Genomic DNA, 24,800 nt, shown 5'->3' with positions numbered 1-24,800 from the left:
ATCGGACAAACTCACTCACCCATCTATGAATCCCCGCCAAATTCCGTCTCCAGCTCTGCGCCCCGGCATCAAGCCCGACAACATCCTAGCTCAGCTCTTCCGCTCCGCCTCCGCTTCCAGCAACCTCACCACCCACCATCGTCTCACACCAGCCAGGTAGCCAACCCATCGTCGTCTTCAACCGCTTCTTCAACAAACTTTGCAAAACATCGCGTACCTCCGCCTTCCCCTCCTGTGCCTCCGGGTCCAAAGACGCTAGCACGCTGGTATCGCTTGAACCAGGTTGAAAAGGAAAGCAAGGAGCGGGGTGGAACGGGTGCGAAGTTAAACTTTGATGAATTTGCGATGCGAATGCAGGGCGAACGGGGGCACAAGTTGGGATTTGTGGGTAGCTGGATTGATATGATCAGTTTTTAGGTGCCATGGATGCGATGAAATGATTCAATTCATCTGATTTTGGTAGCAAAAGGGCGTCGTTTAAAGGAACGGTAGCGTGTTGTTTTCGATATCTATATGATGATTTTCGCTAAAGGTTATGAAATGAGACGATCTGTATTATAGTCATTTATTGTCATGCGACTAATAAGCGTTCATTGACGATAGAAGTCTTATCTTATCATCCCATTTACAGCACGTATATTAAAAAGCCTTCGAGCAGACTCGGATATCAGATTCAGGCCCTAAACATCTAGAAACCGAAAAGGTTCTCCTCCTCCGTATAACCCCAATCCTTTAGCGCCGGCAATACCGCTTTTGCAATCATCGCCGGCGGACCGCAAATAAGAGCAATGTTCCCCTTTTCAGGAGGATAGCAATACTTCTTCAAATGATCCTCAGTCACAAACCCTCGTTCGCCTTTCCAATCGTCTCCCGCATGTGACAGGATATGGTCGATTCTGAATTGATCCGGATGCTCCTCCATGAGCTTTTGCATCTCATCTCTCAATAAAATATCACTTTCCATCTTGTTCGCATCAACAAGGGCGATCTTGGTATTATCATGCGGGTTTTTGGATTTGAGAATGTCTTTGATTAGCTGCCAGCCCGGAGTTATTGCAGAACCACCCAGGACAAGCGAGATGTGCTGGAATTGGAGTTCTCTGCCGTCAACTTTGAACTTGCCATGCCCTAGATAGCGGATCTCGCCCATGGGGCCTTTGACTTCGATTTCTTCACCGAGGCGAAGCTCGTGGAGAATATTACTAATTGTTCCTCCTGGCATATCCTTGCTAGGAAAGTAAGATTTGACAACGAGGTCAAATGTACCATCCTTCTCCTCTTCAAGAATTGGCCTGACTGGGGTGTATGAACGGGTGACCATTCGATCGAGGAAATGGAATCCAATCTGAATGTGTTCACCAGTATGGAGGCCCAGGCTCTTTGTTCCTGTGGGCAGTGCGAATTTGTAGCGCTGCGTGTCTTCAGACAGATGCGTTTTCTTAATCAGCTTAACGGGTATCCATCTGAGAATTACTGGTCAGTTTTCAGTATGTTTTGCAAGTAGAATAGCTGAGTATACCTCTTTCGATCGAGAGCTAAATCCTTGGGCGTTTCTGAAGAAGCTGCGGCATCTTTCGCCGCCTGCTCCTTTTGCTTATTGATAAAAGCCTTTGCCTTGTCCGTGACGACACCGATGACGCATTCTATATACAATGTTAGTATTTTTTTTTACAGTACTTTAGTTCCCAAGCATACCACTGAGCTTTTGTTCAGCATAATCATCGTGAATGCTTTCGAATTCTTCGGTCGTGTCCGCGTGGACCTTCCCAGCATGCCCCATTATCGGACCTTTGCCACCGGGATGCCAGCTTAGAACACTGGAAGCGTCGTAGACTTTGCCGTTGATCACGATCCAACAGTCACCCTCTGTGTTATGCTTTTCTATTTCCTCACGTGTAAATTGCTTCTGTGGTGCTGATACTTCGTGTTTAATACTTTCGATTTGCACCTCAGCGGATTGCTTCAACCCATCCGCCTTTGCCAACTCCTGGTTCAACCCGGGTGCTGGAATGTCAAGCACAGGGCACCGCTCTTTTCATCCGTGATGGTTTCTGGTCGAACGACATACCAGCAATTATTCATCATCCTTCATTATATTAGCATTCTCATTAAAAATAGGGGGTGTACCATACCCCATGAGGTTCCAAACTGGCTTTTCTGGTTGAGTATTTTTGTAAACATTAAAGCATCTAACCGCAATACTCTTTGCATTCAAAATATGGGCAATCTCCACATCAACATGCCAGAATACCCATGTCCAAAACTTCTTGCCATGTCTAACTGGTGCTTCAGGGAACTATTGCTTGTTAGCAGTCGAAGGGATTGCACCTCGGAGATGTCAACGACTTTGCTCTGTAGAACGCATACCTTGCGAGTGCAATAGAGCCAAGTTTCTCCGCCGTCCAAGGTGACTTCAACCCTCTGGACTTCACATCCACCACCATCATAGGCCAATCCCTGGATTCTATATCTTTGCCCACGCTTGACAGTTTGGAGTTCAATTTTCTCGTTCTGGGCTGGCCTGACAATCACTGAATTCAAATTCTGCTCATTGCAGGCAGTACTCGGGTGGTGAAACATCGTTCTTGCAAATTCGGAATCCTTCTCGATAACAAAACTTGGAAGCACTCGGTTATCATAAATATGATAATAGCTCGTATTTTCCGTCTCAGATATCCAAATTCTCGATAACCACTTGATGCACCTGCCACCGACGTACCCCGGAATCATTATCCGTACAGGATATCCATGATCAGGAGGCAGTGGCTTATTGTTCATCTCGTATGCAAGAATAACATCGTTGGTGATATCCATCGCGTATTCTAGAGGGATACATGTCGAGTATTTGCCCTCACTGGGGTTGTCAGCCCCTTCAAAATTCACCCAGAGGCGAGCATGGGAGTGGGTGGAGGGTGCCAACTTGACACCTGCAGAAACCAGAACATCCCGGAGCAGAGCGCCTTTCCAGAACGCGCAACTAACACCACCGGCGCCCCAGTCAAAGCCTTTGGAACGTCTGATCATATTCAACTCTTTCCTCCTATTGCCATCACAGGCCATTGCAATGGGGATGTTGATAGCATCGAATTTGGCAAGCTCATCCATTGTAAGAACCTTTTGGCCGTTGTTTATGTCTATTTCATGTGTCTCCCATAAAATATGAGGAACAGAGGAATGATTCCGAACGTAGTGTAAGCCATTTGGCGTGATTAAGCCAGCTTCAAACAGGGTTGTAAGATCCGGTTCCGCATTCAGTGGATGTTTTCCGGTTAGGCGGACGAGAGATGGATTTCGTGGAATCCAATTGTCCGGGGTAAACTGATCGGCTTCGTCAATGGTGGTAACAGCAGGCTCATCGGCTACTGGGGAGATTCGCTTTCCGGAATCAATCTCGAGTCCGTGGATATAATCATTTTCGCGTTTCAATGCTCGTAAAAATGCCAATTCTTGCGGCGAGTATTTTTCATGCAACTTTCTCTCTTTGGATCTCTCTTCATGTTTGATTTCTTTCTCCTCTTGTTCATCTCGTTGCTCGTCTTCTTCCGGTGGATGCTCCGTACTGTATGCCTCGTGATGGGTCGTTATTTCACCACGCTCTCTTCTCCATTCATATTCCTGCTTTGCACTCTCGTCTCCCTTCTGTCTCTTCTCCTGCTCTTCCTTCTGCTGTTTCTCCTTTTCCCGTTTCTGGATATTGACCAGCCATTCTTGCTCGTATTTGATGAAACTTTCCGTAGTATGGAGCACATATCGCCAGCCAGAGGGATGTTTCGAGGGCATCCGCAAATGGTAGTCCTATGACCAATCAGTCTGTGGTTCTTGAGCAGCAGGAAGACGCAATGCAAAAAGCCTCAGGGCTCCAATCCGTTCAGATAGAGGCAATCGTACCTCCTGGTCTTTCATAAAATCCACAACGGTCAGTAGCTCCCCCCTCTCCCTTCTCTGACGCAATTCATCTGCCAATTTCCTCGCATGATCGAGAAATTCCTTGTCCTTGTCTAGATCACCGTCCGGGTGTGAGACACCAGCAACTCGGCCTTGCTTATCCCGATATCCGATACGATGATGCGGTACTTTTTGCCAATCCGGTTCCTTCTCGATGTCCTTCTGTGAGGAGCCGGGATGGTAAGTAGGCAGCGTTCTGTGAGGTTTGTCGATTTCAGCCATTTTTGAGATGCTTCGAAAGGGTCAGTCTGCAGGGACGGGTTTCATTGCTGAAGCTGTTGGTGACAATAAGAGAGAATGTCTTGTTAAAATAGATATCAGTACCCCGCATTGCTCTCCTCCGCAGAGCCGCCAGTCTTTTGACTGGACTGAAGCTGTGGTTGGCGGTGGTGCTGCACTATTGCAGGGTTGTGAGGTAACCAAGGTGGTGAGTTACATCATAGTTTGTCCAAGCAACTCAAGCTAAAAGCCAAGTTCATCGGGAACCACAGACAATTGTGAATGCTGAGAATGGGCCTTCTTACCATCGCAAAGGGATAAACTTGCTCTTATTTTCATCTGGAGCTCGGTACTAGTACGAGGATCGCGGAGTTGGGCAGTTCCTTACTGGCCAGTGACTGCATTATCAGAATTTCCTGCTGTTCAGCAGATACCAGTGGCCGTCTACATCTGAGTCAACAAGACAATACTGAAATAGACAGTGCTGTGTACACTGCTGCTATGGCATAACAGCATTGCCCCTCTTCAATTCTATGAGGGCCTTGTCATCCACAGCTGCATCTGCCATGAGTCGCAAACTGAATGAGGAGAATATGCCGTCCTTGTTCCAAATGCGAGACCCAGGCAAACTATCGCCATAATGCTCAGTTGGCCTTTGGCGCATACAACCCTTTTGTGTTGCAATCCAGTGGCATTTTAGGACATCAGACCGGTGTGCGGGATGGCGACTTGCTCACAACCTTTCACCAGTTGTTGCTCTATCAACCAAACTAAGAAAAGGGTAACTCTTGGGAATTCGCTGTGATTTCGGTTTAGGTGTAGAGAAATCCACGCAATTGTCCGTTAGTTGTCTCCATCTCTTAAATGTCAAATACCTAACCCTCTGAGCATGAGGTGAGTGAGCAACACAAAAGGATGTATAGATGCTTTCCTAATAAGCGTTTGTTATGTGTTAGATGCATAAACAAAATCCCCAAGAAACCAGGTTGCAACACTGAAAGCCCTACCCCTACCCGGAGAGGCCTGTCGCAATTCCAGGATGGATACCAATACCATTACAATGGATGGCCGCTGTCCGTTTGACCCACTGTTTGAGTTGACCACCCATGTATGTAGCTGAGCTCCAATTTGAACAGGGGAGAAGGAAAAGTATGTGTTCTGTCGTCGTAGCCTTTGGCGCCTTGGTATCAAGATGCACGCGACTCAGTTGAGCAACGGTGCTTGTTGGCAAAAGAATCGAAGACTGAACCAAGCAACTCTAAAACCCCGGGGGCTTCTTTCTGGTTGTCCTTGTCAAAGGCATGTAGGACTGGCACTCAACTTGTTCATGGCTCCAGCCCAAGACCTTGTGACTTCTCCAGGCATAAGCTCCTACTGCTGCTTATTGATATTGTAACAAAATCCGGTAGACTATTCTCCAGCAGAAATCTCTTCGATTCTAGAAAAAAACCGAAGCATATCCTGTATCCCGTATGACAGGCACCCGGGTTTGAGAGAAAATTGAAGCACACAATCCACCATGTAGCAGCGCAATGTATCCTTTAGAGAATGCCAGTTCATAAGAGCTTTATAGTAATAATAATGATGATAATGATGATAATACGAACAAAAAAAGGGGCAAAAACGGTGAAGAGTGACTAAGCAGCCACCGTCTGTAATCCGGTGTAATTTTCAATACAGAACCCACAATGTAACCTTGTCCCCGCCTCTTTGTAATACTGTTACATGTCAGTACCCGTTCTGCCCTAAAGACGGAGCTAGCTGAACTTGGCGCCAGGCAACCCTAACTCTATCACAACGACAAAAACACCCCAAGCCGCCCCCCGACGTTGATAACAAACGAATGGCGTGGTGCCGGGCTCTCAATATAGCCCTGCTGGAGGGACGAGAACGACTATATTCCAGGGTCTATTTACAGGGAGGAATGGTGATTCTGGGTCTCACGCCTCCCGGCCGGATCTGCGACCCAATGGGGCTGATGCAACGCTTCTGCAGGCTGTGTGGGGAAATCACGGAACATTGGAGAGACAGTCGCCGAGCAGTTTGAGGAGCTGTTCCTTTGGCAAACGGCCTGCGCAGTGCAGTAGGAGAATGGCTGCCAGAGCCGTGTCAGATCGATCTCGCTGCCAAGCTGCCCGATTTTCGGCTGCCAGAGCCATCATCAGCGCCCAGCGGTTGGGTAGCTGTTATCCCTTTAGCATGCTGCCTTTTGCGCACGGAAGGGTATGGGCTGAGTCTGAGCTTTTCTTACCTCGTTCTGGATCATCCTCTTCGTTGCCAGCATTTCTTGCTGTTCCGTGGATGATGTGTTGTGTCTGTCCCGCAGCTCAGTCAACGACGTGATACTAGCGTTGAGGACATTTCGGACACGGTCGCTCTCCGATAACAGCATCGTCTCGGTAGTTTTTAAAATCTCTTCATGGAAGCCTCGCCGTTCCCAGGGACTCCACCCGCCAGCCGCATCGAACACGTCGGCGATAACCCTCGGCAGCCGTCTATTTCGGCTCAACCGTTGCTCATTGGCTAACGGAGATGATTCGCCAAACGTCTCGTTATAATACGCCGTTACAAGCGTGTCGAAGCTGTCAAATCCAGTGGCCGCGACGCACTCCATAATGAGCTCAAATCTCTCATCCAATGAGGCCTGGCTGGCCGACATGGGCGGTGAGCTTGGGGTATTAGAAACAGAATCCATGAGGTCGACGGAGCTGGCTGCGAAATTCTGCACACTTGATTGTGCATCTCCGGTCATCGCTGTAGCAAACGGGGCTTTGTGCGTTGTTGGGGTCAGTATCCCGGATTTCCAGAGGTCAATGGGGGTGTCCAAACCGAAGTCCATGGACTCGCTGTTTTGCGGCACGAAAGTTTGGGCGCCGTTGAACGGCCTCTTACTATATAACACTGCTGCTTGTTACTTCACTGCCTGTTCGAAATATGGGGTTTGCAGTTTACCTACTTGTGGTATTGTCCTTCGCAGAGTCTTCCTGTGGGAAGGGATTATGCACTTGGTGGTTTAATCTTCCTAGTTGTTGCTTTGGGACGTGCATATGGTCGAGGAAGAGCCCGTCGTATATCCTCGATGCCCTGTCGGTTCGATCTTCTAAGAGGGGGGAACGGGCTTGCGAAAATGACTGAGAGCCTTGGGGGTTATCTAGAGGTGCTCTATCATTCTTATTAGTTGGCTGCTCTTCAAAAGCTGGCGGTGGTGCCTGAAGCCGTGGGTTCAACCTTTCTGTTGCTTTCGGTGATCCTGAATCTCTGGGTGTTGGTAGACCTGGAGCGCACATGAGCGGATCAGACACCCGATTCTCGGGTGCATTGCTTCGAGTCTCGTTCAGTTGTGATCGGGCTTGTTCATGATACGCGACTTTGGCCTGGAGTTCCGCAAGACGCGCCTTCATGCGCTGGCCTTTAGCTAGTCAAAAATCAGCCCCTTCTAAGATGAGTGAAGGGTCATTACGGTAGCTTCGTTGCGCAACCCGATTTTGAATCCTCTTCTTCTCCTTGCGGTTTTGAACTCCCGTCCAGTCGTCTTCGATGCTCACTTCGCCGGCGTTTGGGAGAGAATATGATGGCACAAGAGGAGTTGATGAGGAAGATCCTCCAGTCGCGCTGAAAGCCATGCTGGCCGGTGAAGAGAATAGAGAGAGTGAGTTTGAATGACAGAATCCAAAAGTAGCAGCTCGACTATCTAGTTTATGATAGTTTGATAAAGGCACCAATGGCCCCCACAGCACACGTGAAAAGAAGGTAGGCAGAAACCCTGTCCTAAGACTCGAGGCTAGGATGCATGGGAAACCCGAAAACTTCTTCCATGGCGAGAACTGAAGCAGCTGAAGGTGGACGAGCTGTTCTCTTCTTGACGTGTTGAAAGTCAGTGCTTTAAACCTACATCGCTTCAGTGCGCTGCGTCTGGAGCTTGCGTAGAAGTGCTTCAATGGGGACAGCTGCGGAGTACAGCCGCACTATTTGGCCAGGGACGATCTCCGTGCGTCGAGGATGATGATCAGTTTTTGAACCTTGGTGTCTCGCCAGGGGATAGAGTAACATCGGATTGGAAGTTCCCAGTGTGTTTACCAATACACAAGTCCATTATCGTCTCCGATTAAGTCCTAATTGGTGAAAGGGAGCCTGTATATTCTCCTTGAGATGGTCAATAAAGGCCCGTCCTCCTGGCCACTCGAAGACCCGGAATGTTCGAGCAAGACCTTGGCTTCAAATCCCGCAGAGGTACAGTACCATTCGGGTTCTTCAGCTCACACTTCACTGGCGTGGAATAGCATGGGCTAGCCTGTGTGGATGTGACAGTTCCCAATCCAACAGTTAACGCGATGAGGAGAGTGGCTGCTAGGCATTTGCGCCGGTAGCATGGGGGGATATTTTTAATGTTGAGAAACCTAAAACAAGCCAGCTCCCAAAGTCGATTTGTCTGCGCGATATCCCTTGCGTTGACGGAGAGAATTTCCCGGCATGGAATGACAATGTCGAAACATCCCAGCCTACGCAGCCATTGTGCGACGATCTCTTCAACCTTGTTTCCTGCTGGCGCGAGACGAAGGAATGGACTGCAGGAGTAATGAAACTCTGTCCTCAACCCGCAATCTCCTAAGCCCTGGAGGGCTTTTGGCCGTTGTGGGCTGCTGATCCTGCATAGAATCCCTGGAATTCACAAGGATCATCTTTTTCTGTGGTGAATCCTGAAGCTTGTTACGGCTGGGCAGTCTAGGCCTTGTAAGGTCAGCACTGGCACAATGCAGGGATCTGCCGTATCCGAGACAAGCATAATTAGTCTGTTTTCAGTTCTTCATCATCCCTCGGTGATCCTGCGAATGATAGCTTGATGCTGCGCACAGAAGCCTCCAACCCTAGGCTCCTGCAGCCCCGGTCAAAACGTGCGGGCAAAACAGCTGGAGAAGCACTGCGGCAAAATGGATGCAACCGCCGTTCCTTTCGGAAGAGGGGCGGAGGAACTGCGCGTGAACCCACTTCTGTTCGGAGAAGGTGGTGCAGGGGCTGAGGTGTTACAGACGATGCAGCCTGCAGCTCATCGGTTGATTGGGAATAGGGCTCTCCACTTGATATGTCGGAATTAATTTTCTGGAATCACAGAGGTTCAGCTCTGGCTAGCTTGGGAAACCGTCAATATTGGATATCCAGTGAGGCTCGAGAAAAGGTAAGAGTCTCTCTATCTAGTTTGTTTTTTGAATTTTCAAGCTGGTTTTTTTGCATAACTAGGTAAAAGTTGCGGTCAGTTCTCACTGCCGGCGCACCTATTGTAGATCCATGTGATGTCCTACACGATAGAAAATCTAACCTCACGCCTGACAGTCTCCGCCATCTCCAGCAGATGTTCGCGGCTCTTGCGGGAAAAGACATTGAAATACGCCACCCAGGAATTAATTCCTGACAGCGGATCAGCGACATTATCGCCCTTCTTCAAAAAGCAAAAAGACCTGGAGACGAAAGCTGCAAGATCAGGCCGCCTCTCGAACAGTTCTGCACACACATCCCCAGATTCGTACACACCGCCCTTCTCAACTGGGATAAATACCATCTCACACCAATACTGTGGCCCGTGGACAAACATATGTGAGAGCTGTTTGATGCGTTCCTTATCCTCAAGAGCAAACAGTAGCGCAAGGGCGCAGTAATCAATTCCATATGTGTGGTTCACCGCACTCAAAGCCTGAATACCCGGAGGCCGTGGATTGACCTCTATCAACCAGGAAGCTGGGACCCCTTTGGCAGGGATGTCGCGCTCGAAGAGGTCTAGCACGTTGTTCTTGATCGCATAGTCCATGCTCGAATTTTCAACGCGAGCCTCAAGATGATAGAATCCATCTCGAAAGCCCATTCGAAGCAGACTTTTAGTTAACGCGTCTTTGAGCATATCGAGCTCGCTTTTCGGAAGTTTAGACGGAAGCACATTCGCTAGCTCAATGAATGTTTTGGCATTGCCGCGACCGTTGGCATCCGCGCTTTTTGGAAAGTCATCGGAGACTTCGAACAGAATCAGCTCTCCATCACAGAGCACAAGGTTCGCGTCCACCTCTGGCCCCTCGCAGTATTTTTCAATGACAAACTCGTTTCCGTGGCGGTCAGTGTGGATGGCCTGGACACCGGTTTTGAGCTGTGAGAGGTTCTCGGCCCTGAAGACGCCCTCAGAGAGGAATCCGTTGGTAGGTTTTATGATCAATGGGAACTCGAGGTTGTGCTCTTGTACGATGGCGGCGGCTTCTTCCGCACTAGAAGCCACATATGCGTGATGTCCTTCCGAAACGCTGGTTTTGAACTTATCAGTAGCAATTTCGTATGCTGACGGAGGATAGGTCGGCAAGGATAATTTCAGGGCGGCTTCTGCAACAGGGAGTTTGTAATGGTCGCGGAGTGTTACAATACCATCAATTTGACCGTTGTATGATCGCACCGCTTCCACGATTCGGTCAACGAATCCGGCATCAGGGTGAAGCGGACACTCCAAAGGAACGTTGGCCTTGCGCCAATGGCAAAATCGGGGATCGTTTACCCAGTGATTAGGGCTATCGAGCACGATCATGTCAATACCTAGTGCCATGGCTGCCGTATAGATGCTTTCTCCCGTGCCTCCATGATCAGGACCGCTGATACCACCATCGACAATGGCTAAAGTCTTGCGTCGTGGTACTTGCGTTGATAGCCAAGGGAAGCACAGGCGATTGCGTAACTCAAGGCTAAGAGAAGTGAATAACTCTTCGACAGAATTGCTGTCGGTGAGGCTAAACGGTTTCAATATCATCCCTCCAGCACTGCCAGCGAAAACCAGTGGAAGCTCTTGCAATGTCTGAATGCTGATAGACTCTCCATCGTAATAATGATGAAGCTTTGACAGACTTACAACCTTCGCCGTCAGTGGACAGTCTACCAAGCGCAATGGAATGATATCGGGCCGCACGATATAGCCACGAGACCGTGGCATAACGAGCTGAGTGGCAACTTCATTCTCTAGGTCGGCAGCTAAGAGGCACTCTAGCACAAAGCGAAATGCCTCTGTGGATCCAAAATCCTGTGAATTGATCTGACGGAGCTCATTCGCGGACGATTCGACAGAGAGACGAGTTTCCAGTATATCGTTTGGCCAGGAGAAGTCGGAAGATTTCGAAGTTTTCTTGAAAACGATGTTGATGGGCTTCCAGGAAGTTGTACCGGAAGCATCGGTGACGGTATCGCCGGTATGCCAGGTGCATTGGAATCTGACTGTATAAACAAGTGTGAGGAGTTAAGCTGGGAGAGCCAAACAATCTATTTGAACATACTTTCGTGACTTTTTTGATCTTGGGCAAGAAGCAAGCCCGAAAAGCTCTCTGCGGTTGCCATGGGTTGCGATCGCGCGGATAACTATAATTGAATTGGCCAAAGGGCTCTGTTGGTTGCAGATTGGGCCTGTTGAAGTCCAGGAAAACTGTGGATGAAGATAATGAGTATCAGACAACTTCTACACAGTATCTCGAATCGCCTTATACATCGAGTAGTCACGGAAGAAAACTAGTGAGCTAGTTAAACTAGCTTACTGGCAAACTTTGGGATGCTCCAAACAATGAACAAGATAGAGAGGGATTCAGGCCGGGCTGGGGGGCGGTGACTGTCTGTGCTGTAGTTAGTCTAGGCACCCCTGTATCCTGGCTGCAGGAAGGCCTCCCGGTCCCCCTTTTGCGGTGCTAACCCTCCTTACATAAAGGCGTGACGTGAGGGAGTCTGGACGTTTATCTCAGGGAGTTACCTCATACTCATAGATCTTACATCTGCATGAGCTTAGATCTTTTGACTATTAATAAACCAAAACTAAATGGATGCACAAATCTATCTTCTAAATATAGTTCTATGCAATGCGGGAAATCGCCAAAGGGGACACAGGTGCTTGGTGTCGTCTTTTCCTGATATTGACCTATTTTTCCCCAGTCCTGATTCAAGCTCCCGCAGCACATCAGATCTAACGTGGAGAAAAAATCCCAGTCACAGAATTAGCTGGTCTATGCACCCCATCGGTGTAAACTTCGATCAGAATGATGCCGCAACGCAAGTGGGCGATGGTTGACTCGCTCTATAGCCCGGAAGGGGGGAGTCAGGGTAAGTAAGACATCATTCGAGACTGAACATTGACGCATGCTAACAATTAGAAGCCGCTTCCTTCTTGTTCCGTTGGCGAGTCAATCCTCACCATGAGTCTTTTGTCGCCAGAACAGTGGACCTTGTTATCCAACCATTCGCTATCAACGCACAAGCAGGAAGCCTCGCGGAGTTTACCTGGCCTGAAAACCTTCGCGAAGGACTGGGAACACATACTAGAACTGTCCAGGAGTTTGTCAACAACGCGCTCAAGAAGAAAGGGGCTTTTACTCCCGTTGGCATCAAATTGATATTGCCTGCACAGAATGGTTTCGTTGCCAGGTCGGATATTATCGAACTGCGAATGCACGGTTGTGATTGCGCGACTGCAGCATCGGGTTTTATGCAACCAAGGCAGTATATCGATCGTTTCCAAATCCAGAAGCCCCGGCACGAACTCTCGCAGCTGTCCGATATTTTATCCGCATGTATTGGCGCTGTATCTGTTAATGAGTCCAGTTTCGAATCAATCGACTATGCTATGCAAGCTCTAGAGGATCAAGTTCGACACCGCCTGGCCCTGGAATTTCTCTTACCAAATGCCATTCCGCATAAAAGGGTAGCACTTGTCCACTGCCCACGCGAACTTCTTACATATGAGGCCATCAGATGTCTAGGTCTGGACCTAGTGGTTCTTGACAGGCCTGGCCATTTTCTGGAAGACCCGAACGGCCCTTTCGCTTACCTACGCGAATCCTTCCATCCAATCGACCTCAACGTCGACGATGGACTACCTCAGCGGATTGTCGATGTAGTCCGAAACCTGAAATTGGATGGGATCTTCACCCGTTACGACTTTTATTCTCGACAAGTTGCCAAGGCTGCAGAGCTTCTAGGGCTCCCCACCAGCCCGTATTCCGCATACTGTATCGCGACGGATAAGTACGCTACACGGATGTTGGACGCTGAGGAAAGTGGAGCCTTTTGCGTAAAGGATGACGACGAGCTGGAGCAGCGGCTGAGGGATCCCGAGAAGCCTCTCAATATCCAGTATCCCGTCGTCGTCAAGCCCTGCCTAGGCTGGAGTAGTCTTACCGTGACAAAAGCACGGGATGAAGGAGAGCTTGTAGCCGCGGTGCGCAAAGCTCACTCGAGAGTCCTTGGGCACGAGGGAGAAAGGCCGATTCAACCTCGCGTCCTGGTTGAGCCCTATGTTGATGGACCGGAAGTTGATGTCAATTTTGCCATGTGGGACGGCGAGGTTGTGTTTTCCGATATCTCGGATGACTTTCCTTGCCTCGGAGACATGGATGATAAAACGGGGGTAACGGATTTCCAGGATACTATCTACTTACATCCCTCAAAACTTCCCAAGATGGAGCAGGATCTGCTCCGTCAGCGTCTGAAGGATTGTGTGTTGCGCATGGGCTTCCGGACCGGAGTTGTCCATTGCGAAGCCCGGATGAGAAATTCTGCGATGAAGTACGTTGAGAAGGACGGCATTTTTGACCTCGCCAGCGATTCCCAGCCGAGAGGCACTGAGCCAAGCATTTTTATGATTGAAGTGAACCCTCGACCACCTGGCTACTTTGCTCTTCACGGCAGTACGTGGACGCATGGCGTGGATTATTATCTGCTCCATGTGCTTTGCTGTGTGCAGGATGAGCAGCGCTTCAAAGCTCTCGCCGTTCCATTTTCCAGGGAAGTTCAGCACTCAATTGCAGTTCTCAATCTCCCGACCCAAAAAGGAGGTATACTCAGATCTCTTGATCCAGCCATCCGGCTCGCCAAGGAAAAGCCAGGCCTCAGGGATGCCATCTCCCTGTATCACAATTACTTTGAGCCTGGCGAATACGTGACTCCCCCGGACGCGGTGGAGACAAAGCCGCTGGCGGTGGTGGTTGTTGAGAGCCAGACCGGACGAGAAGATCTGCTGAGGAGGGTTGAGGAGGTCCGGGATGAGTGGACGCCCGTTGTCGACTAGAGGATGAAGCTGGAGCGTCAGCGGCGAAGAAGGACGAGGTTGATGTTTGGTGTCAGATAGTGCGGATTATGTAATTAACTAGCGCGTATCAGGGTATTGTCATTTTGACACTAGCACGGTGGGCCAGGGACATCACGTAATATGCCAAGGAGATGAGGTCAGCCCTCTCCACCAATAGGAATAAAATACTTCCGGGAGCCTTACTAGCGTAATTTATGGGCAAGCATCTTGATATCACCCACGAGAACTTCAGCTGCAGGGGAAAGAAATGCTCAGTGACACTGTGACACCCTGCTGGCGGATAATTCAGCTGGCAGCTTGCAGGGTACCCAATTTACGTCAGATATCTAGCAGCAAACCAAAACGGAACCCTGGCCTGAGATATATCATGGCCCAGTTATGCCTGAAGAGCTGAAGGTGTAGGACAGGAGAAGATATTGAGCAATAGTTTCCCTCTTCCGATCCACCAATATTTTTCAAGAGGCCGTCGGCGTGTATGCTGAAGCCTCTCATAACTTGTTTCCCTGAGCTTTGTTTAGCTTGACACAAGCGGCACGATGAACCCCGTCAATGAGGAGCCAACTAGGCTGCTTCCTACGGCAAAGCTCCATTGCCAAGCGGAAGACTTCCATTTGAGAATCCCGTCAACTATAGCTCGCGGCAGTCAAATCATAGCGAACGTGGTCACCGTCTCGCTGAGCTTAGGCGACGCTATAGGCCGCGGAGAAGCTGTTCCTTCGGAGCGTTATGGGGAATCGGTGGACAGTGTCATCGCTACCATTGAAAAGGTGGCGCCTTTAATCGAGAATAATCCAGATCGAGCGTTTCTGCAGGAGCTATTGCCTGCGGGCGCAGCTAGAAATGCCATCGACTGCGCCCTCTGGGATCTCGAGGCCAAGTACACCGGTGTCCCGGCCTTCAAACGGGCCGGCCTCTCCACGCCTAAGCCTGTCACCACAGCCGTCACCATCTTCCTCGACAGCCCCGCTGCCATGGCCGCCAGTGCCGCACGCGAAGCCGCGCGACCTCTGCTCAAAGTCAAATTTGGCGGCAAGGACGACGAGGTACGACTTCGAGCAGTACGGGCGGCCGCCCCAGCCGCGACACTTATCGTTGACGCCAACGAATCCTGGAACGTCGAAGATATGCCCGCGCTGTTGGCCATCTGTGCTGATGTCGGCGTCAAGGTGGTTGAGCAGCCTCTTCCCGTCGGTGCCGATGACGCGCTGCGCGATTTTAAGCATTCGATTCCCATTTACGCCGACGAGAGCGTACACGACCGAAACGGCCTGGCAGAGTTGCGCGATCGATACGATGGAGTCAATATAAAATTCGACAAGACGGGCGGCTTGACTGAAGCTTTGCTGCTGGTGAAAGAGGCAAAGAACCTGGGATTCGGCATCATGGTGGGCTGCAGGGCCTGTAGCTCGCTGGCAATCGCGCCATCGCTGCTCATTGCTGAGTATTGCGACTATATTGATCTTGATGGTGTCTTGCCGCTGGTAAGTGACCGACAAGATGGGTTGGTGTATGAAGGGTCAATGATCCATCCTGCGACCTCATCGCTCTGGGGTTAGTAGAGTCTGTGGTCTTTTGTCGGATTCGGCCGTCATACGACCAGGATGGACAGAATAGGCCCAAAATTATGGCATGGGCTGTAGAATTTCAGAATCTTCGTGAATATGTGCATATGAAAGGCAGAAAACTGCTTTCTCCCTGCAAAAGTGTTTAGATCGTTCCTATTTTGTGTATGGCCATGGCTAGATGTAGAAGCACGCTCTGACATGGCCGTTTCGGCTGGGATCGGAGGCCAGGTTCAACTTGCTTGACCTGGAGGGGCGGATTATGCATGTATCACAGTCAGATCAATATATTGTGACGTTGCGTACCTTATCGGCTCACCACGGGCTCCGTAGCACTGACTAAGGCATGTAGAGACATATAACTATGCCCTGGCCTGGCTTCACTTGTGCTTCAGTGTTCTCAACTTATATCGAAATTTAGAGGTTTAGAGAGATCGCAGACCAAGTCGCAAGAATGGCATCCACTCAAGAAACTGCGCCGTATGGGACATGGACAAGTCCCATTACTTCGTCGATTACGTCTGCGGGCGTGGTCGTGTTTGCAGAATTGATGGTCAATGTAAGAACGATCCCGCAAACGTTTGGGCCCTTAATAGTTATCTCGTCGACTGACAGCCTTCCAGCCCAAAACGAAGGAGATCTATGCCATCGAAAATCGGCCAGCAGAAAACGGCCGTGGAGTGATTGTCCGTATTAGCGAACATGAAAGCATCGACGTACTGCCCAAGGGATTTAATGCGAGATCAAAGGTCAACACCTACGGCGGCGGAGCAGCCTCCATGTGTCCCGACGGGCGCATCGTCTTCACAGACTCAAATACGACCGGCGTGTTCTTCCTCTCTGCAGGCGGCGACGTGGAAGAAATCATCGCCGGCGGAACCGCCAAAATCAATTACGCAGATTTCTGTGTCTCGCCTGCGCAACCGCACTTGATTCTTGCGGTACAAGAGCTCCATCGCGAGGATGGCGAAGTGCTGGACCGCATTGTAGTTATCAACACCGAGACCAAGGACGCGAAGGTGGTTGTTGAAGGCGCGGATTTCTTCGCGCATCCAAAATTCAGCCCGGATGGGAGACACATCTGCTGGACGCAATGGGACCATCCCGACATGCCGTGGACCGGCAGCCAGGTCTATGTGGCGGACTGGGCGGACGGCAGCGTGGCCAACAAGACTCATGTCGCAGGCAAATCGCTCTCGTCTGCTGTCTGCCAGCCGCGATGGAGCCCGGATGGCACGCTGTGGTTTGTCGACGAGCCCGCGGGGATGTGGCAGCTGTATCGCTACGACCTGACGTCTAGACGCGTCGAATATGTCCGGATCGAGGGATATACGGCGGTTGAGATGGGCAAGGCAGAATGGTTCCTGGGAAAGTAAGGCTCTGGTTAACTTGTTAACTCTCTTCCAGACACGAAAAAGCTGATATTGAATTCGCGACAGTTCAACGTACGGGTTCCTGGATGAATCTGCCCTCGTCCTCGCATACACAAAGTCAGGCGCCACCGGAATCATCGTCTACGATATCACCACGGGCTCTGCGACAGAACTACCTCTTGGTATCGTCCATGTCGAATTCAATGGCATCCGATGCGTCTCTCCCACCTCTTTCGTGGTGACCGGCGGCACGCCGACAGCGCCATCCGCCGTCTACCTCGTCGACATCACCAAGCCAGGTGCAAAGCAGCTGCTGAAGAGCTCGACGGCCATTGACCTACCTCTGGAGATATTCTCACCTCCACAGAGCATCACCTTTCCCCGTACACACGGAAGCGATCTGTCCAGGCCGTCGCATGCTGTCTTTGTTCCCCCGTACAGCCCCTCGTTCAAAGCGCCGGCCGGATCCTTACCACCACTCATAATCAACATCCACGGTGGGCCGACCGCACATGTCCCGCCCTCTCTGTTGCTAGAGGCACAGTACTTTGCGTCGCGCGGATACGCGTACACGCATGTTAACTACGCGGGCTCGATCGGCTTTGGACGCGCGTATCGCGACGACCTGAACCACGGCTGGGGCATCAAAGAGATCGACGACACTCTGTCTTGCATTGACTATCTCGCGTCTCAAAATCTCATCGATAGAAATCGCGTGGCTATCAGAGGAGGAAGCTCGGGCGGCTATACCGTCCTGCAAGCCCTCGTTACTCATCCAAAGGTCTTCGCTGCGGGCTGCTCCCTCTTCGGCGTAGGAAATCTGAAAAGGTTGCAGGAAATGACCCATAAATTCGAGTCGCACTACATTCTGAACCTACTCTTTCCTCCCGATATCCCCGACGAGGAAAAAGAAGAGATATACAGACAAAGAAGTCCGTGTTTTCACGCAGAAAAGATCGAGACTCCAGTAGTGCTCTTCCAAGGGTCCGAGGATCCCGTCGTGCCATTGCAGCAGGCGCTTGAGATGGAGAAGGTGATGAGGGAAGGTGGAAAAGACGTGGCCCTGATTGTTTATGAGGGCGAGGGACATGGGTTTAAAAAGGAGGAGAACTTGAAGCACTGCATTGAGAATGAGGAGGCGCTCTACAGGAGGACATTGGTTGCCTGAGATACTGGTCATCCATCACACCTCCGTAAGCACGTCATGCAGGTCACTGATCCTTTTCTATTCCCTACTGCTACGATTTTGTGGCTACGGCTATTGTGGTTACTGTTACACGTTTTGTATATGCAGTTCAGAGCTCGTTGGAGGGTTGAATGGCTAATAGAAAACTTGGATATATCACCCTAGCTATCAAACATACTACCTAATCTTTCAGCCAACTGTCGAGACACAGAGACGTCTGACTGATCCAGGTAATACTGGGCACTCGGCCAATTTGTGCCTTTGCACTTTTCCTGCGAAGCTTCGTGCAAATTTGTCGGTGAATATGACACCTCCTATCGGGATGCAGTGCTTGGGCAACACGGACGCAGCGTAATCCACAACTTCCTGCGCTGTGATTGTTGATCCTTCCTCCCGAATTATATATGCGATGATCTCGAGGTCGAGCTCATCGTCACGAGCGACTACTGATGTGACGGCGGCTTGCTTGATTTCAGGATGCGACATCAACCCCTCGTCCACAGACACGGGGAGTACCGTCTCTTTTCCAATTTTGATGAGTTCGTGATAGCGGGCGTGCAGGACCAATTGACCGTTCTTCGGATCCAAATAGCCCTTGTCACCTGTCTTTAGCCAAGGTCCATCAACGTCTGGAATGAACGCAGCCGCTGTCGCGGTGGGATTGTTACAGAATCCTGACATCATTTCTGGAGAGCGGATACAGATTTCCCCTGGAGTGTGAGGATCAAGTTCTTTTCCGGTTTCGATATCCATGATCCTTTGTGCACTGGTAAGTTTCAATTACCTCTCTTTGGGAGAAGTAGTACTTACTTCAACTCGACTTTTGGGGTTAGAATGCCAGTATAGCCCAATTCCCAAGGGCTGTCAATTGGCGTCATGGTGACGATACCGGCTTCCGTGCTCCCGTAGCCAGTTCTCAAGCGAGTGTGGCTTGGGAGCAGAGCAGAAAAGGCCTCGACTGAAACCTTTCGAGAAAAGGTCCCGCCAACCAACACAGTGCTAAGGGATTCGAGGGCTTCCCGAGGTCGGCGACCCGAGTTGATTATTTCCGTGATACCTTCCATTACTGCAGGTGGTAACTGGATTTGGCTGATTTTGAGTTCCTGGATTTTATCCAAGAGTGATTGTGCGTCGTCGACGCAGGTCAAGGCCATTGGTAGCCCACCAGCACAAGCTCGCTGGCACATGTTGAGACTGCTGACGTGGGAGATGCCGATGTTCTGCAACCATGCCGTATCGCGTGGGTCGGGGGTAAAGAGAGGAGCGTCCAGTCTTGCCAACTGAGCAGCATGGGAAATTTCAATGGCTTTGACGGACCCAGTTGTTCCACTGCCAAAAGATCGCACGCAGATCAGTTGCTTGGGGTCTTTGCCTTCATAAGGATTCTTCCAGAGGTTCCCGTCGGCGGTCAACAAGTTGCTAAATCGGGGTAGACGTCCTTGATATGGCTCCAGGCCGGGTGGATCAAACACCAGGATTCGCGATTTGTCGAGCTTCCAGTTGGGCGCTGCCAGTAGAATCTGCTCAAGGAATTCGACGCTGACGAAAAGCCAGCTCACCTGCGCCGCTTCGATGTAGAGACCTATCTGGTCCAGCGGGGTTGTCGGGAGAGGGGCAAAGACTCCGCCCGCGGCAATGACACCGTCTCCAAGCACATAATAGTAAATTTCATTGACGCTGATCAGCCCAACGGCATCATTCTCGGATAAACCAATGTCGCGCAGGCCGACGGCGATACTCTTAACCGTGGATACGTACTCCAACCACGAAATCTTTCGATGTGGCCGGTCAGCATCGATAAGGACCTACGGGGACGTTAGACTTGAAATAAAACGAATGAGAGTATTTTGCCTTACAGCGGAAGCTGGATCCTTTGGTGGACTATTGAACATGCGCGTGGTATAATCCATTTTGGCAATTTGGAAGCTTATCTCTCAATGAGATATTCAACGGTACAGACCTCGAAGAGAATAATAAGCAGCGTTGTATATGCGTTTGAAGCCGTTTAAATAAAGCCTCTTTCTTCGGGAACGGACGTAGGTGCTATCAAACAGCTCGAGAGTAACGTTCAATCAACAGTGTGATTTTGGACCGTCTCATGCAATCATGCACAGCTGCCTCTCAATTAAGTCTAGTGGTCTTTTGCAATACCCATCGAAGGGCTGGGATTATGAAAAGTGTCATGAAGGACTCCAAGTGTCCCAGACTACCTTCAAATCAACAAGCATCATGATCCCATACCAGCTGTTTACGTGAGTTTGGGGCCATTAGGTGGGTTTGGCCCCGGAGATATGCGAGATTCATGGATTTGTCAAATAAACCCCAGGTAGGGGCCGCAGGATAGGACGTACCTGTAACTACAAGGTTATTTGATCCTTTGAGCAAGAAATGCAGGTACGAAAGCTATCGACAGGCATTTTGAATATGTCCGAGAAGTGTTGGAAATATCCTTCCGTTCATCCCATGACATTAGTGTCCGTTTTTTCGTATTACTGGGCGGATATTACTCAGATCACGAAAACTAACTTAAAGCATATAGCCTTAGTTAGTTAAGCTTATTAGCTTTCTTAACTCTAATCTACAGCCCCCCTGCCGTAAGCATCTTGGCATAGTGGGCCCCCGGAACTTTCTTGACTCAACAACAAACTCTAAGCGTGATCTACAAGGCTGTTCACAAAGCAACATTATTTATCTCATTATGCGGAGTATGCTATGAACACTAATAGGTAATAACACCTCTCAGGCCGCCCCATGAGCACCACCAGAGCTTGCTCCACTGGCCAGCCCGTCTTCAAATCTCTCGACCTCTTCCAGAGCCCGGCCAAGCTTCGTAATCAGACCACTCTCCTCTTCCAGCCCCACACTAATCCTGATGAGATGTTTCGCGAGTCCCTTTGACTCCGCCCAATCCAATTGATGAGCATGCGCAAGCTGAGAATACGGAAGCACAAGCGTGAAATTGGTCCCAAAGCTGGGCCCCTTGCATAGGTCAATAGTGTTGTAGAACAGAACGGCGCTGTCAGGATTTCGAAACACGATGCTAATCAAGGATCCATAGCCGCCGCCAGGACGGCGATATCGTTCGTAGAGTGGTGCGGTGGCCACCATTGTAGGGTAGTTAACTTTGGAGATCGACTTGTGGGTTGTGAGGAAGTTGGCGATTGCCAACCCATTGCAGCTTGCCTTTTGGACACGAGATGGGAAATCAATACAATTTCGAAGAAGTACCTTTGCGTCGAGGGGGTAGATGAGATCTTCGTGGCTGCTACTGAGTTTCGCATGTAACTCTTCGTACATCGGCGACTGGGCGTTCAGAATCACGCTATGAAAATAACTTAGTGTCGGGTTGTCAGAAAAGACTCAGAAATGATCAACGTACCTCCCTCCCATGACATTACACGCTCCGCTGAAAATCTTGGTGAGGCTGGTGACAACAATGTCAGCATAAGGGATCACATCCACATTAACAAAGGTGCCAATGGTTTCATCACAGATCACCACGAAGGAATACTGATCAGCAAGTCGACGAATACGATGGAGGTCCGGTGTCGCACATAGCGGATTAGATGGAAGTTCACAGAAAAGGCATGATATCAGGCGTCCAGATGCTAGCGACCTTTCTAGCGCGTCTAGTTCTTCTGATGTACCTTGGTCGTGGAATGTGAAGCGGTCATATCCGCTATCTTGGACACACTTCGGCGTTGATCCATACGGCCATCTAAATCGAGTGAGTCGCGGTTCCAGCAAAACCAGGAGTCTGACTTACCCAAATACAACTGCTTCTGAAGCGTCTGTGGAGCTCGGAACGAGACTCCTTGCCAAGCTCCCAATTGCACACATGCCTCTGGGGTAAAGAAAGACATCTTGTGGCCGGACTGGGTCTTGACTCGACTTTTCTGAACGAGCCCATTTAGCGATCAGATTCTTTATCTTGTCCTTGGTACCAGAGTCGGAATGGTCCCAAGGAACTGCAGGCATCCGTTCTGTCTCATTGCTTGTTGCAGCTGTTTGCAAGGAGGGGTCGAGAGAAACCGAGTCCATGAAGGGAAACCTTTCAAGGCAAAACTCTGCATGACGACTGGAGATGCCGTCTCCCATAAAGCCCCAGAATCCCGCCGCATGTTCCCTAGACTTCTCGGGGAAGAGCACAGCAAAGAAGTGACCCCAGGTAACATTTTCTCTGGAAACGTCCTGAGTTAAACGGAATTCCACCTCCCGAATGGGAAAGGCGAGGTCTGCGGTTTTCTGAAGGTGCTCCGTACATCGCCGCATACCATCTTCAGAGGGAAAAATCATGCATCCAACAGACTCAGCGGCGCCCACTCTAGCAAGAACGGCATCGTTCAACTTCGAAACAATTGCGTGTTGGTAAAATCTGCAGCATGGGTTAGACCATTGCTCTGATACAGAGTGAATCGTGTCATGCCTTGGGTAGTCCGCTTGCAATTTCTGGTGAATATCTTCGTCGCCCTTCATATAACGTACTATTTCGTCCCACGTAGGGATAGAAACGCTCACAGCCTACATAGCCTACATGAGCTTGAAAACTGATAGAATTAGTTAGTCACACTTACATGAATGTCCTTGGGTGGTAGGGATTCCCCCAAGGGAAAAGATTGAGATTTTGGGAAAGGTAGAAGCTCTGAATTAACCATCGTCGCTGTAGTTGAGGGTATGTAGGCTCAGGTGTGAAGGCTTCCAATCCGAATGATTTGCAGTCAAATTAAACACGCAAACTGGGGTATTCAGCAGACAGGAGATCGTTAATATTGATATTGGCCCGTTTCTAGGGCTGGACAACGTAGAGCACATAAGGCTCCGGGTCCGGGGGCTCGGCCAGACCGCAGGGTCAAGAGGCCCGACATGACTATCTAGTCGAGGATGTATGACATTCCACACGTTAGTATAGTCATGCCTACGCTAGGACACTAATCCGGGACCCTTGACAAGGAAGGGCCCTTGACTAGGGCTACCCGTGGAAAACCGGCACTTCAGCCGTGTTGCGCCGGAGCATTGCAGGTCCCTGCATCCCATCGTCTCGGCGTCTCTCTTTATTAACACCAAAAGCTTTCGGGGTGTTTTCTGAGGAAGGTTTCTGGCAAAATATATAACATTGACTCAGGCATCGTACAAGGATTAGACGTGCAAGGACGAAGAAGAAAAGAAAGATGCCTGAATTTTTGGACTCTCCCAAAAGTGTCAAACCATCCACTGTGGATGTACTCCAGTCTCTGACTGGGACCATTGCATGGGGCCGACCGGGCCTGGCAAGAAACGATTTCAGAAGTAAGGCTTTCTGTTTCCGCATCGATGGAAGCAGGCTGATATCTTGTAGGCGATGTGATTACCCGTCCCAGTCTTCGTATGCTCGCAGCTATAGTGGAAACAACACTCGGCGATGATGTATTTCGGGAGGACAGGACGACATGTGATTTCGAGGCACACGTTGCAAACATTACTGGACGAGAGGATGGGATGTTCGTGATTACGGGTACAATGGCAAATCAGCTCTGTCTACATGCCTTGGTCTCGACTCGGCCCTGCGGGATCCTACTCGCAGGCGACTCCCACAGCATCAACTTCGAGGGAGGAGGCACTTCAGTCTTGAGTGGCGCGATGGCTCAACCCATCAAGCCATCTAATGGTAAGTATCTGAGAGTGGAAGACTTGGAGGAGCACGCAGTCCTTACGGACGATGTCCATAAATGCCCAACCGGCATCATCTCGGTGGAAAATACCGCCGGAGGTGTCATATTACCTCTGCATGAACTCCGACGCATTTCAGACTGGGCCAGAAGGCACGGAATCAAGACACATCTCGATGGAGCACGGCTATTCGAAGCGGTCGCCGCCGGTGCCGGAACACTAAAAGAATATTGCACACTAGTCGACCTGGTCTCGGTCGACTTCAGCAAGAATCTAGGCGCGCCGATGGGCGCGATGATCTTGGGTGATCGAAGATTGATTCAACAGATGCGACGGACTCGCAAGGCTATCGGCGGGGGCATGAGACAAAGCGGTGTCATTACCGCAGCGGCGCGAGAGGCGCTCTTCGAGAATTTCGGGACGGGGCCCGAGATCGAAAACCCAATGCTGAGCAGAGTGCATCGTTTGGCGAGAAGGGTGGGCGAGGAGTGGACAAAGCGAGGCGGACAGCTAAGCAAGGACGTCGAAACAAACCTCGTGTGGCTTGACATTGAGGCCGCCGGCATATCAAAACGCTCGCTCATCGAGATGGGTGAAAAGCATGGTGTTGTGCTGGACAGTGCCCGTATTGTTTGCCATCACCAGATTGACTCGAAGGCCATCAGGGACCTCGTGGGCCTCTTCGCCGAAATCCTCAATACACATGCTGGGATAAACGGCGTTTCGGAATTGGAAGTGCTGAAAGGCGGAGGGCTACCATAGAGCGTGGAATCACTGAGCGG

General features: G+C 50.2%; 9 protein-coding genes across 9 annotated transcripts; 4 read left to right on the top strand and 5 right to left on the bottom strand.

Annotated features, from left to right (window-relative positions):
* Positions 1-688: 688 nt before the first annotated feature.
* On the bottom strand, positions 689-4,167 carry UREG_02306 (uncharacterized protein; the record flags this gene model as incomplete). Its single annotated transcript, XM_002542744.1, has 6 exons — positions 689-1,463; positions 1,520-1,643; positions 1,696-2,004; positions 2,133-2,157; positions 2,368-3,795; positions 3,889-4,167. 6 exons carry the CDS (start codon positions 4,165-4,167, stop codon positions 689-691), a joined length of 2,940 nt encoding a protein of 979 aa, XP_002542790.1.
* Positions 4,168-6,173: 2,006 nt separating this feature from the next.
* On the bottom strand, positions 6,174-7,787 carry UREG_02305 (uncharacterized protein; the record flags this gene model as incomplete). The annotated part of the gene is made up of 4 exons (XM_002542743.1): positions 6,174-6,347; positions 6,416-6,933; positions 7,121-7,579; positions 7,625-7,787. 4 exons carry the CDS (start codon positions 7,785-7,787, stop codon positions 6,174-6,176), a joined length of 1,314 nt encoding a protein of 437 aa, XP_002542789.1.
* Positions 7,788-9,457: 1,670 nt separating this feature from the next.
* UREG_02304 (uncharacterized protein) lies at positions 9,458-11,517 on the bottom strand (the record flags this gene model as incomplete). Its single annotated transcript, XM_002542742.1, has 2 exons — positions 9,458-11,397; positions 11,457-11,517. 2 exons carry the CDS (start codon positions 11,515-11,517, stop codon positions 9,458-9,460), a joined length of 2,001 nt encoding a protein of 666 aa, XP_002542788.1.
* Positions 11,518-12,206: 689 nt separating this feature from the next.
* UREG_02303 (uncharacterized protein) lies at positions 12,207-14,230 on the top strand (the record flags this gene model as incomplete). Its single annotated transcript, XM_002542741.1, has 2 exons — positions 12,207-12,267; positions 12,318-14,230. 2 exons carry the CDS (start codon positions 12,207-12,209, stop codon positions 14,228-14,230), a joined length of 1,974 nt encoding a protein of 657 aa, XP_002542787.1.
* Positions 14,231-14,787: 557 nt separating this feature from the next.
* On the top strand, positions 14,788-15,807 carry UREG_02302 (uncharacterized protein; the record flags this gene model as incomplete). The annotated part of the gene is made up of 1 exon (XM_002542740.1): positions 14,788-15,807. The coding sequence occupies one exon, from the start codon at positions 14,788-14,790 to the stop codon at positions 15,805-15,807; it is 1,020 nt and encodes a 339-aa protein (XP_002542786.1).
* A 556-nt stretch (positions 15,808-16,363) lies between these two features.
* UREG_02301 (uncharacterized protein) lies at positions 16,364-18,354 on the top strand (the record flags this gene model as incomplete). Its single annotated transcript, XM_002542739.1, has 3 exons — positions 16,364-16,372; positions 16,437-17,185; positions 17,253-18,354. 3 exons carry the CDS (start codon positions 16,364-16,366, stop codon positions 18,352-18,354), a joined length of 1,860 nt encoding a protein of 619 aa, XP_002542785.1.
* Positions 18,355-18,970: 616 nt separating this feature from the next.
* Positions 18,971-20,282, bottom strand: UREG_02300 (uncharacterized protein; the record flags this gene model as incomplete). The annotated part of the gene is made up of 3 exons (XM_002542738.1): positions 18,971-18,974; positions 19,183-20,144; positions 20,229-20,282. The coding sequence occupies 3 exons, from the start codon at positions 20,280-20,282 to the stop codon at positions 18,971-18,973; spliced, it is 1,020 nt and encodes a 339-aa protein (XP_002542784.1).
* Positions 20,283-21,111: 829 nt separating this feature from the next.
* On the bottom strand, positions 21,112-23,027 carry UREG_02299 (uncharacterized protein; the record flags this gene model as incomplete). Its single annotated transcript, XM_002542737.1, has 4 exons — positions 21,112-21,694; positions 21,752-22,090; positions 22,139-22,893; positions 22,947-23,027. 4 exons carry the CDS (start codon positions 23,025-23,027, stop codon positions 21,112-21,114), a joined length of 1,758 nt encoding a protein of 585 aa, XP_002542783.1.
* A 513-nt stretch (positions 23,028-23,540) lies between these two features.
* UREG_02298 (alanine racemase TOXG) lies at positions 23,541-24,780 on the top strand (the record flags this gene model as incomplete). Its single annotated transcript, XM_002542736.1, has 3 exons — positions 23,541-23,658; positions 23,708-24,016; positions 24,038-24,780. 3 exons carry the CDS (start codon positions 23,541-23,543, stop codon positions 24,778-24,780), a joined length of 1,170 nt encoding a protein of 389 aa, XP_002542782.1.
* Positions 24,781-24,800: the final 20 nt, after the last annotated feature.

Source organism: Uncinocarpus reesii, genomic scaffold (genome assembly GCF_000003515.1).
Source record: "Uncinocarpus reesii 1704 scaffold_1 genomic scaffold, whole genome shotgun sequence".
Taxonomy (NCBI): Eukaryota; Fungi; Ascomycota; class Eurotiomycetes; order Onygenales; family Onygenaceae; genus Uncinocarpus; species Uncinocarpus reesii.
This window is presented reverse-complemented; position numbering and strand designations above follow the sequence as displayed.